The 13258-nt window shown below is 36.5% G+C and overlaps 1 protein-coding gene across 2 annotated transcripts in view; it reads left to right on the top strand.

Moving 5' to 3' along the window:
* The window catches only part of Hs2st1 (heparan sulfate 2-O-sulfotransferase 1), a 187337-nt gene extending 174975 nt beyond the window's left edge, over positions 1-12362 (top strand). Inside the window, exons 5-7 of one of the 2 annotated variants that reach the window (XM_013142963.3) lie at positions 4536-4633; positions 6538-6695; positions 7713-12362. In XM_013142963.3, the coding sequence (XP_012998417.1) occupies positions 4536-4633; positions 6538-6695; positions 7713-7942 (486 nt within the window). In that variant the 3' untranslated portion in view covers positions 7943-12362. The remainder of the gene's footprint in view (positions 1-4535; positions 4634-6537; positions 6696-7712) is intronic. The other variant, XM_003478791.5, reaches the window with a different exon arrangement.
* The last annotated feature ends 896 nt before the right edge of the window (positions 12363-13258 follow it).

Below are 13258 nucleotides of genomic sequence, written 5' to 3'. Positions count from 1 at the left end.
AAGGACTGGAAATTTTCCTGGTGTTTAAAATCACTTGTATCTAGTTTTTCAAGCAAAGGAGGCTTTTAAGGGAAAAGACTGACTGTATGTTAAGAGCTTTTCGTTTCTCTGGTATGTTAAACTGGGTTTTGTGAGACAGGGAAAAAGTCTTAAGAGCAGTGTGGTAAATGTATGGCCTGTGTGCCAAGTGGGCTGTTTGTTGTGAGAGCTCTAAAAGGGTAAATTTTCAAGGACTTGAAGTTTTATAAGAAAATCATTCAATCACAGAAAATCCTGTTTCTGAAATGTGACTTCAGTGTGAACTAGATGGCTTATGAGCAGGCATTTGTGTGACGGTCCCCTGTGGTGTGAGTGGAGAAGCCCGTATGCTGACGTATGCTGATGTGACCATTGGCCCAGCAGTGGAGCCTAAGAGCTTAGTGGTTCCTAACACTGTAGTATTGAGCTGTCTAATTTGAGCTCTTTCATTAGGAAATAGTTCGTTTATGTATCAAATATTTACATTAAATGGAAAAATTTCCACTATGCCCAAATCTGAAGCTCTCACATATAACCAGTTCGTGGTATTCACAGGTTTTGTTGTTGCTCTTGAATTTTTCACATCTTCCCTACTACTGTCCATCTCAGGCCATCTCATCACTGAATTGGCAGAACAAACAGTTCCATAGAAGATAAGGATCCATACAAGATGCAAAACAAACTAGTTTTCCACTAAAACACTTGTTCTGTGGATTAGTGTAGATGTTTCTAAGCTTCTGAAACAACGGAACTTGAATAGGTTAAGATTACCTGTCTTTCGCGTAGAAGGTTAGTAGGGGTGAGCATTCAAGTTCTTGGGGCAGCTTTGCTCTGTCCTGTCCTCTGGGGGCCTGGGTTCCTACCATATTGTGGCTCTGACATTCTTTATATGATTGTTGTATTTGGGCCACTGCCTTATGACTTTCCAGCCCATGGGGAAAAAGATAGTGGAGGGATAGTCAGTTTCCTTCTAGGCAAGTAACCCAGTAGTTGTCAGTATCACTTCTGCCTCTAGTCTGTCAGCAAGACCCTAGTCACGTGAGTACACTCAATTCATTGCAAGAGCAGCTAAGGTAGACCTATGAAATAAAGGGAGCATGGGTTTTGGAGGTAGTTCTGAGCTGCCAAACGTTAGCAGCATTAAAGATACCGGCCAAAATAGATTTGAAGATTTTTAAAGTATTTTCTTTGCTTAAAGTACCAAAGTACTTCAAGAGCACGGGAATGAGGAATTGGCTAATTAGGGAATTTTAAATTAAATAGCCAATGGCATACTTACTCAGTTTCAATTCTAATAGTATACATTTAAGTTCTCAAAATTACCTACATAGCAATTCTCTTGAATCCTTTAATATTGTAACCTCTTTTTATGTTAGTTTCTTATAGTTAGGCAAAATATCTTAAATGTCTTTGAATATCTCACAATCACGTACAGTTATAAAATGATGGAAATTGTGAGGTCATTGTTAATGACTTTGGTAACTTATCCTTTTTCTGTCTCATACTCTAGTTAGTGGCATAAAGAAGCTGAGTACTTCTGAGCTTCAGAGAAAACATGCTATAAGCTACAGCATTAAATTGGATAGAAATGGAATCAGAAATGTGATCTATCATAACAGTTCATTGAGCAAAAGCTTTCATGGAAATTAGGACATAATAGAGATAGATAAGAAAGACATACGTAAAGTTTTGTTTTTTATTTTTTAATGAACCAAGTTGACATAAATGACAATACCACTTTTTAGAAAATGGCTTAGGGTAGTAAATCTTTGTCAAGCTATGTAGAAAATACCAGAGTTTCTGCCATGGCCGTTCACATGGGGCTTATGGAGTCTTAAATATAAGCCAAAGTGTTTGCACTTTTTTTTTAAATCACACATGAATAAAGTTTGAGAGAATTCTAAAAAATTCTTAAAATGCTTCATAAAAAAAATGTTACTTTTCATCTCCTCTAGAGCTGTGTCTTTAGTGTCATGTAAGTCCCCAAAGTGCAGTCTTCCCAGTGGTAACCTACAGGTCGTATAGCTCTGCACAGTGTACCATGAAGGACAGGTTTCCTCATGATTGGAGAAATAGAGCATGGCATACATTTTAAAAGTACATGAAGCAAGTAATGTAAAGTTACGTATCTTTTTATTCCCAGACCCTAAGAGCAGCTGTTATAAGAAATACATTCTTAATTCATACAGCTTGAAAGAAAATAAGGGTGACTTTAGGCTATAGTAGTCACTGGAAAGATAGTTTTAAGGTAAAATAGGTTAGTAGAGGAAACTACAACACTGGAAGACGTAACTGTAGTCAGCAAAGGTGTGGAGTTTGGGGGTTCATGTGATCTGAGTGTGGAAGTACAAGACCAGTGGTAAAGGTAGACGTGTACACAGACACAGCAAGGCTTGCACATTGGGTCAGATTATGAATCATTCCTGAAGGGCAGGGGAAATTTCTTGCTCATTTTTCTAAGATATTGGAAGCTGCTGTTGTTTTCTGAGTAAAAGGTGTTAGAAGTGACTGCTGAGGGTGGTCTAGTAGCTGCGTGGAGCGTATCAAAAGGAAATACAGAAGAGAAACCCAGTTAAGAAGCTGATGCAGCCAGGCGTGATGCGATATGCCTGTAATCCTAGCACACAGGAGGCTGAGGCAGGAGGCTCAAAAAAGTAAAATAAACTGATACAAAAATAAAGACTAATGATAATGTGAGATCTTGATGGAAGCATGGTGTGAAAAGTTGTGAAGATGGGTTAGAAAGACACTGCCTCAGTTACAGACTAAAGGAGATGAAAGGAAATGTTCTGAAATCTTGAGTTATTGAGCTACAAGAAGCAGGTGTAATCCTTTTGCCAGAAATATTGAATGTGAAGTAACACTGAGAATTCAAATTTAAATGCACAGTAAGTATCAGAAGTAATCTGTGAATACTCATTTGGAAGTCTTTTACCTAAAAATTTTAAGCCAAGAAAATGTTAACAGGCCGAGGCAGGGAGTGAGTAGAGCGTGCTGAGAGAAAGAAGCGATGAATATTTTACAGAACGTACCCAGAAGTACCTGCAAAGAAGATGGTAGTACATTCCAGAAGGAACAGAGGACCAAGCCAGTTTTGGTGGCACACACCTTGAATCCTAGCACTCCAGGAGACTGAGGAGGATCACGGGTTCAAGCCAGCCTGGGAAATTTAGAGACACCCTGTCTCAAAATTTTAAAAAAATTTTTAAAGGGCAGGGATATACTCAGTGTGAAGTGCCTGGATTGAATTCCTAGTACCACCACTGTCCCTAGGGGGAAAAAAAAAAAGGGAAGACCAACAAAAGAAGCCAAATATAGAAAAGAATGTATAGTAGCGAGAGAGACCAAGAGCTTTTTCAGAAAAGAAAAGATGGGGCAAAATGCTATGAAGGTCAAGGAAGCCAGGACCAACATTGTATTTGACCATTGTAGAGAGACAGACAGAGACACAAAGATATCTCATTTAGTCAGACGTAATGGCACAGCCTGTAACCTGTAATCCCAGCACTCGGGAGGCTGAGGCAGGAGGATCATTTTGAGTTCGAGACCAGCCTGGGCTACAAAGTGAACTCAAGGGCAGCCCGAACTACATAGTAGGACCTTGTCTGAAAAAGACCAAAACAAAACAAACACCTCATTTATTGTATTTCCCAGGCATTGTGTTATTACAGATTTATTTCTCTAGGTAAAATTATGCCCTCATGTTTTAGATGACGAAACTAACATAGAACTGAAGTTGTCCAGTTTCAGGATTGAAACCCAAGTCATGTATCTTTTTATCCTAGTAGAGATCACCTGTTTAAAAAAAAAAAAAAAATTAAGTGATGGATTGCAGTTTGTGCTATTGCCAATTGAATGTTGCCAGAAAAAAAGACAGTCAGCCTCATCTGCAAGGTCTGACGAATTTGGAGGTCTGTTTTTACAGATATTTGGTTAAACAGGCCCTCTGCATAACTTGAATTGTATAGATTAGAAAAATGCAACTTGGAGGCTTTAAAGACATTCCTAAGCTACAATCAAACCTGGTTGTAGGATCCCAGAGCTCTGGCTCAACACAAGGGTTCTTTCTACTCTTGCATACTTCCCTTTCCAGAAATAGCAGATCGCACTTGTGGATTTTTCACTGGACAACCACTTCCCAGGGCTTTTCTCTAGAAAATTTCTATGTTATATCATCTCAAAGGGCTAATTTCCTTTGGTTAGAAAATACAAACACACAAATGTAACACAAACCTGTACTTATTTTTGAGGACAAATTGTTTTTTGCGGGGGGAGTGGGATCCTTTCATATAGTAAAGAATTGTTGTAAGCATTTGCATGCGTAATAAATTATGAAAAAAATCCCTATTTTACTTTCCTCAGTGTCTGGAGTACGCTTGTGTAACCTGCCCATTCCTTTCATTTTATTATCTTGCCTGCTTCTCCCCCTTTTATTTAGTAACTCTCCACATCAAGGAATTAAGAATGAAAGGACAGTTGGGTTGTGACTTCACTGTGCTGCTTTGTCTTTGTTGCAGACTTTTGATGAATGTGTGGCCGAGGGCGGCTCAGACTGTGCCCCCGAGAAGCTCTGGCTGCAAATCCCGTTCTTCTGTGGCCACAGCTCGGAATGCTGGTAGGCAGATAATTTTAGTTTAAACTATGGTTTTCCTTATTTTTGTACTTTGCATCTTGTAAGTATGAATATGTTAATCCAAAGCTACCTAGAGGGACACCAGTGAAAGACTAGACTAAAAACAGCATGTAATTAATACCTAATTTTCTGTTTACTTTTACATGCATTTAAATTAGTCATATATGTTATCCTCACGGAATTTTTTAGTTGCTGTTCTTTAAAAAATTTTTGGTTTTGGTGTTGTGTTCTTACTTCAGACGAAGTCTTAATTAGAGACCAAAAGTCATTTGATAAACTTTATTTTGTCCTAAGAGTACTGTCTTAGCCATTCAAGTTAGTTTAAGAAGAGGCTTAGTTAGGGCCGGGATTTAGCTCAGTGACATAAGCACGTGTCTGGCAAGTGTGAGGTTGTGAGTCTGATCCCCAGTTTTTTTTTTTTTTTTTTTTTTTTAAAAAAGAGGCTTGGTGAGTAAATTGTTTCCCTGGCTTTACCGTTAAGCTGAGTTTTCAAAGAGGAGTCAAAGTTGTAGTTGTAGTTTAATCTGCTAATAAGCATGAGGTGGAAAAAAAAGATATTTTATCTTTATTTCCTAAGAATGTATGGAGTATTTAATAATTGTGCATTTTTATTCTGTTCAGTCATTTTAATAGGAAAAGTAGAAAAAATAGAAACACATTCAAAGTATATTCCTTAGAACCATAATGAGAACTGCCAGGAATTTCTTCATTATTTGAGATATATTATTAGACAACTGTGAAGTATAAAGTCCTAAATAGTAGATTATTTCAGAGCGTTGTGATAGCACAGGAAGAATTAGAAGCATAAGAAAACTGTCTTCTCAGGTTTTAACCATTTTCTTAGAATAGGGGTTAGCAAATGGCACCATGCGGACCACACTGGGTGCCTCCCTTTTTTCTGCTTGATAAATAAAGCTTTTTTAGCACACAGCTGTATCTGTCTGTGTACTTTTTGTCTGTAGCCACCATCAGGCTGCAGCAGAGTTGTGTCACTATGATCTGAATCATACAGTAACCTGAAAAGCCTAAAATACTTTTTCCTGGCCCTTCATAGAAAAAGTTTGCCAAGCTCTGCCTTCAAGCAGAGTACTGCTCTACGACGCATTTTCAGGACTTTTTAATTTCTTTCATTTGTTTGATAGAGAATGGAGGTGGACTGTGGAAATCTATTCATTTACTTCCTCCCGCTACATTTTTTTTTTAATAGCTAAGACAACAAAGATAGAACACAAAGCTACGTAAAGGCAGACCTGAAATTTAAAGGCTGTTAGTGCTACAGGGAACCCCAAAGTATGTGTTTAGGGCAAACTATTTACTGACAGTATGGATAAAAATAAGAAGTCATTAACAGAGCCATTATTTATTTTTTTTGTTCTCAGAAACTTTAGGAAACACTAAACTCATCAAAAACACTAAATTCACAAGGTACACACTGAACACAAATGCTAAGATCTTACTAAAGAGCTTGTAGACCTGGTGTGGTGGAGCGCTTGGGACATTCATGCAGGATTCAGAGTTCAAGGCTGGCCTGGGCTTCACAGTGATACTCTGTCTTGGAGGAAAAGTTCTTAAAATGAAAAAACAAATATAAGAAGACTAAATTAATTCACGTTAATTCATACCAGTTATCTATGTGCATTTTGTAAAATGTCCTTAAAGTAAACTTTGATTATCTTGAGTCGTCTAGTAAAGTCTGAATTAGCACTAGATGTGAAAGCAAAACAAATTAAAAACAGTTGTGCCTCCCAAAGACTGCTCTTAGAAGGGCATTAGAGCTGTGGATGTACTTGTGTTTATGTATTTTCCCCATAGTATTCAGTATCAGAGAATAGAAATATTTTGCAGATTTCACACCCAAATTTTTTATTCTTTTGCTTTGGTTTCAGGAATGTGGGAAGCAGGTGGGCTATGGATCAAGCCAAGTATAATCTAATTAATGAGTACTTTCTGGTGGGAGTTACTGAAGAGCTTGAAGATTTTATCATGTTACTGGAGGCAGCTTTGCCGCGGTTTTTCAGGGGTGCTACAGAGCTCTATCGTACAGGTATAAGGAATTTCTTTTCTTTTTTTTTTTTTTTATCGGTACCGGGGATCGAACCCAGGACCGCCTGCTTGCAAGGCAGGTGCTTATGCCGCTGAGCTAAATGCCCAGCCCCAAGGAATTTCTTTTTAAAGCTGACCCTAGCTTTTTGTTTACAACTTGAAAAATGTATGCAATTTGAAGTTTCTTCAATAAAATACAACAAATAGCTCTAGAAAGGGAGGTACATTTTATGTTTGATTTAGCATTTTCAATAAAAGTGCCTGGCACAGAGATAATGTTTGTGAGGTATTTTTTTTACACAAATAAATGTGCAGTAGGTGAGAATTAGGAATAGTGGAACCATACAGGCTACAGAATCAGCCTTGGAAATGTGCCATATTCGATACTGCTAGATTTCAAACTATATATTAAACCCTTACACCTGCCTCCCACCGTTTTAAAGGAGGGTTGGGACGAGGGTCTGAAGCACACTATTACAAGCTTTGTGTGCAGTGCAGCTGTACTGTGTGTGGCAGGGTGTTTCAGCAGCCTTGACCTGTGACATAGCTGAAAGAGACTGTCCTGGTCCAATTTCATTCTGACTTTTTTCTTTCTTTTTTTTTTTTTCTTTTTTGGCTGTTGTTTGATCAGCTACAATCTTAGGAATTGTTAGAATATTCATATGCCCTACCTTCTATATAATTATAGCAAACAGGTTATGGTAAATTAGAATAAGGTTGGCAATAAATAGTGTATTTTTTAAATAAACTAGTCTTAGACCAAGCATAGGAGAATGTAGTGCTTGAGGTGACAGTGGTGATCTTTATATTTTCAGTTTGACATTGCATTGTCTTTTAACATGTTAAGGATTTATATTCTGAAGGAATAGTTCACAGTTCTGCTATTTGTTCCATATTTGACTGAATATTAATTATTTTACCTATCCTTCTATGTGAAACTATCTTTTTAAATAAAGAAGCATTGATCCTTCGTGAGTTCTCTAAGAAATTTTTACCTTTCCTTTTTTTCCTTTGTAAGTAGGAAAGAAATCTCATCTTCGGAAAACAACAGAGAAGAAACTCCCCACTAAACAAACCATTGCAAAACTGCAGCAGTCTGACATTTGGAAAATGGAGAATGAGTTCTATGAATTTGCACTAGAGCAGTTCCAATTCATCAGAGCCCATGCTGTTCGAGAAAAAGATGGAGACCTCTACATCCTTACACAAAACTTTTTCTATGAAAAGATTTACCCTAAATCGAACTGAGTACAAGGTGTGACAGTTAGATTCTGGAACTAGAACTGTGTCCCCTGTCTTCACCTTCGTTCTCAGCCTCACATCGTGGATTGCTGATACGTGTTTAAGACAGTTAATATTGGGCTAATTAGAAAACAGTAACATCAAGGAAGAAAATACTGGCTGGTACGTCAGTGTGCTAAGTTTAAGTTTCAGGTGTTTTTCTTTTTGCTGTTTAAATTTTGGTGAGCGTTACAACCTCCTGTGTGGAAGGGATAAAAAATACCTTACATCCCTTAAAATAAACACGTGGCAGATCTAATCAAAAGACTAAATACAATTTCAGAGAAAGATTCTGATATTTTTATTTTTGACAGAGCATTTTTTTTTCTTTTTCAACTAACCATGACTGAAGATAAATCTGTTTGCCATTTCCACCTTCTCCAGAGGTTTGGGTTTATACACCTCTTCTGAATAGTGTTAATAACTGTTTGGCAGTTTGTGCTTTGTTTCTGTGAATCATGTCTGATGAAATTTATTAGAATGTTTGATCATGTTTGCTAAGAAATATTTTTGCTATAGTTGAATTTGCCCGTATTAATGTAGGTGGGTTTTTTTTTTTTTTTTTGGATGATGATCATTAGTGTTAAATTCCAGTTTAAACCATGAATACTGTAAAAAAGTAAAGAATCAAATCAGTATGTCTTATTCCTATTTCCCCAGTATCTAATATTGGGAAGATGGCTCTAAGAATGTTGGCATTAGCTGAAGTTTCAGTTAAGATTTCCACACATTAATAGCAAAAAAGTAAGTTTAGTATTTGTTTCTCCATGGGTTATTTGTAAAGCTGTAAACTGAGATATCAGTGACTCTATATTATGACTCCATTAGTGAGCTGTGTATGGGTAGGATTTTCCTACTTCTTCTGTACTTTTACCTGTAGACTATTTTTACTAAGGTGCTTTATAATGTGTTTTAAAGCGTTGCATTTACAAAAAAAAAAAGGAAAAATGCTGTAAATACTGCATATTTTATGTATTTGGACCAAAAGGTTACAAGTAATTAGACAAAAGTGGTTTTGCACCAATTTTATTATGTCAAGTAAAATCATCTGACCTGTTCTCTTGTATTTCTCATTTAACTTTACTATTAAGAAATCACTAAAATGAAGTTCAATAATCCTTCAATTTTAATAGAATACATTGTTCATAATTGGAGGCAGTAGCTGTCATGGAAAGAGTACTAGACAAGTCTAAACATTTTAACTTCTGCTCCTGGCCCTGCAGTTTCCAGCTGTGTGTGATCTTGGGCAAGACACTTGACCTCTCTTCGCCTCAATTTCCTCGTCTTGAAATGAGGATAATAATACCTGCTGTACCTACCTCACAGGGCTGTTGTGAGGACTAAATGAGACAGCATGTGAAAGCACTTTGAAAACTGTAAAGTGGAATATAAATGTAAGGTATTACTATAGAAGCATCTTTGACATATAGTTTCATATCATTCATTTTTTAACAAAGAAAAGGAAAAGTCCACTTTTAAGCTTTGTGAAAAAAGTTTATCTTGATATAAATTTGTGTTTGATAAATATCTTGAGTGTTCTATCTTCCATGTTTCAACAGCTAATGAAATATGAAACACCTGCAAACTCTTAAAAGATTCATGCGCAGCTGCTTGAGTTCAGGAGGTTTTCTGTTGGAAATAAACTTTCGTTAGCTGAGTACGGGCAGGGAAACCTTGCTCTTCAAATGTTAAAGATTTTTGGCTGGTTGATTTACTTTACCCTTCAGAAATGATAGCTGTTTTCTACCTGTAGTTTTTAAAGTGTGCTTTTCAGAATTTAATTTTCTTGTGTGTTCTTTACTCTTTTTCCTCCTCTAAAGAATTTTAGAAATTTTTCTAAAATGATAATCTTTAATATGCTTAGTATAAGTAAATATTTATGAATATAAGTTTCATCAAACTAAGCATTTTAGTGTACGTGCTGCCGAAATGAGCACAAACTAAGCATTTTAGGCAGATTGCCTTAAAGGTTCTTGAGTAGGAGGGGAAAAAGGGGGACACTGTATCTCAGAAACTGTTTGTAAACTAAAAAGCTAAAGGGATTACAGAAACAACATTTTCTTCCCAATAATAATATTAAGAGACATAACCAGGCATACTTTTCTTATTTGGTTTTCTTTTAGATACCTAGGGTACACTATATCAAGGGTCAGTAATGTTTTGCTGTACAGGACCAGAGAACAAATATTTTAGATCTCTGTTACAACCATGCTGCTGTCATTGTTAAAAAAGAAAACAAAACCCAGCCGCAGACACTATAGAAACCAATGAGCATGATTATGTTCCAGTGAAGTCTTATCTACAAAAACAGGTGACATGCCAGACATGGCCCACGAGCTAGCAGGCTCTGCAACTACTTTCTGATTTACGGAAAAATCATTTTTGTATCCCTATTCCAGTGGCCTGAAAAAGTTTATATACTTACAAAAGCTCCTAACTTAAATCCAAAGAATAGCTTTCTGATTCATGCAGTTTCTCCTACAGATTCATAATCTTTTGTGTATGTTGCTTGCACATGGACATGTTTTCTTTCCCACTTTAACCATTTGGAATTGGGATGTTTATTTTATCTTCAGGGTGAGTTAAGAGTGTCCTTTCTGAAGACTGAAAATGAGGTAGACCTATTTTGTCTGGTACAGTATAGTCTTAGGAGTCTGAGTCCTTTTAAGAACATAATTTTATCATTAAATAAATAGAATCACTGAGACAATATGTATTTTTTTAAAAAGTGGCAAATGTGGTTTTCTTTTTTCAGTCTTTGCATTTTTTCAGTGTTTGGCCCATAGGGAGATTTAGATAATGTTAAGTGGGTACACACACACACACACACACACACACACACACACACACACACACACATTATCTATGTTTTATTTCCTAACAGGAGAAGAAAATAGCTTTTTGTTTAACTTGTATCCACTCCTGTTTTCTGATTACTGTGAAATGGCAACTGTTGATAAATTATTGTGACTGTTTTAAAATGTAATGGGGACATATTTTTATTTTATCCAGCTTTAACCTGTAAATTATCACTTAAATATATCTGATAGCAACACATGAACTATTGCATGGAAATTACTTTTCTATCAGCCATTTGCATTTGTGCAATTTCTAATATATCGAGTGCACCTGACTTCTTGATCATTGGATTTAAACTATTGAAAATCAGAGAACTTAAATTTATTGAGTTTTAAATTTCCAATTTTATTTTCTAAATATTCAATTAATGCTTATAATTTGAAATCTATTCTTTTTTTGTCGTTTTCCCATTGGAAATTCCTAACGTTGCTAGTGTCCTCATTGGTTTACTAAACAGTATATTTGATACTGCAGATGATTTGCTTATTGTTTTTGCATAGTTCAAAAGAAACATTTGTACGCGACGATTCTTTTTTAATTAAATAAAAATTCTAAAAGCATTAGGAAAATCTAAAAGCCGATTCCCAAACACATATCTAGTATTTTAGTACTTTAAATTCTCCACATAGAGGACATCTGTATAAATCATCTAGCTGGATTTTCCCATTCATTGATCATTTTTAAACACACCTGTGGTCTTAGCATCCTTTATTGTGAAGTACTTAATATTCTAACCTTTTATGAAGTGGGTGTTTAAAAGGCCTAAGTATTTCTGTCTTACAATGTGAAATATACTTCTTAAATTAGCACAGTCTACTTTCTGATAAAGGGGCAGTTATTGTTAAGTTTTGCATATGTGTACCTGATGCAGAGTTGCTGTATGATGCCAACTTAAACTGCTCTTCAAGCAGCTTTTTGAGGGGAAAAGCAGTCCTGCCTGAACGTACTGCCAATGCAGCTTCTCTGCTGTGGAGCTTATTTTTTGATTTCCTGGAGTGGGAATTTTAGAAATTGGAATGTACGATCATTTAGTCAGATCATAAGTTCGTGCAGCTTTGTGACCTTTGCAGTACTTTTTATAAAATGGCCCCTGATGATAATGATCTCTTGAAAGCTCATCACTGGCAGGTCTCTGCCTGAGGTACACTGGTGCAATCTGATTTTTTTAGACAGCTTTTGTAGATTTTGGTTCAGAGTCAGGTATGTGAGCATCTCTAAATCAGTATTGAATGTAACTTAAACCTGGATTTTCTGTTTTACAGACTTTAATAGACCACTAAACAGTGCCTTTTCACCCCGCAATCCTGTTGGAAGATGCTCATGACTGTCTTTTTCTCCCTCTCCTCCCTACCTTCCTTGATGTATGCAAGACTGTTTCCAGTTTGAAACATTTTGTCTCACCTGTCTCTTTGGGAGAGAAAATCACTCCTGTTCCTTAACATTCTGCCAGCTTTCTTCTTGAAGTGTTTCAGTGGACTACCTGATACAAAAGCTGTAAAATAAACATACAGTGGGAAGGGAAAAAGTTGCTTGGTGCCCTGTCTTAATATTTTCTTCTGTAGTTTTGATGCTAATAGACCTTTTCCAAGTTGACTTACTCTTCAGCATCACCTTAGCTCAGATTTTGTTGACACCAGGAAAGCAAGTGGCATCATTGGCCTGTAACGATTTTGTGGCTTATTTATGACACTGTCTGAACCGACATGCTTCTGCTGCTCTTCCTCATATTTAGTCATTATTATTGAAATTTCAGATACAAAATGTCTAAGTTACACTTGAGGTATACACTTAACCAGAAGAAAAAGGAGAGCATAAGGAGAGGACTATTAGAATAAAATGGAAATTTCAAAGTAAAGAAAGTTTATCTGATTAACCTTCATTGTAGAGTGTAGACATTTCCATAATGTTTGCTCTAGAAAATGTTACCTCCAGTGATTGTTATTTTGCCCTTTAAAGGAGAAGAATCTCAGTTCTCAGCCACTGGCTCCGGTTCTGCATAATGGTTGGTTTGGTTTGGTTTTTGTTTGTTTTAGTTCTATATTAGATTGAATAAAATACTGTCAGGGATGAAATTTCCTTTTTTTTTTTTTTAGGGATGAAATTTCTAAACAAAATTTGATCTGTACCCACAAAGGCAGAGCAGAGGGTGTGGAGTTGAGAGTCAAATGGGCCTGCATGTAGCAGTGTGACTTCGGTAGATGGAAATGACGGGACTGCTGTACAGGCTGGCTATGATAGATGTGAAGTCCTGGCTCTGCTGATATCCCACAGCTGTTACAAAATAGTCTGGAATGTTGCTAGCAAGCTGACCTCTCTTCTCACACCACGGATCTTAATTTTGTCACTTCATAGCAAGATATTTTGATACATACTAATGAAGGCAGTCGAATTTTTTTTTAACTAGTAAGACCTATTTATGCCTCC

The sequence above is a fragment of the Cavia porcellus genome, unplaced genomic scaffold (assembly GCF_034190915.1).
Source record: "Cavia porcellus strain 051 isolate PalLab524CR breed Dunkin Hartley unplaced genomic scaffold, mCavPor4.1 scaffold_1, whole genome shotgun sequence".
NCBI lineage: Eukaryota > Metazoa > Chordata > Mammalia > Rodentia > Caviidae > Cavia > Cavia porcellus.
This window is presented reverse-complemented; position numbering and strand designations above follow the sequence as displayed.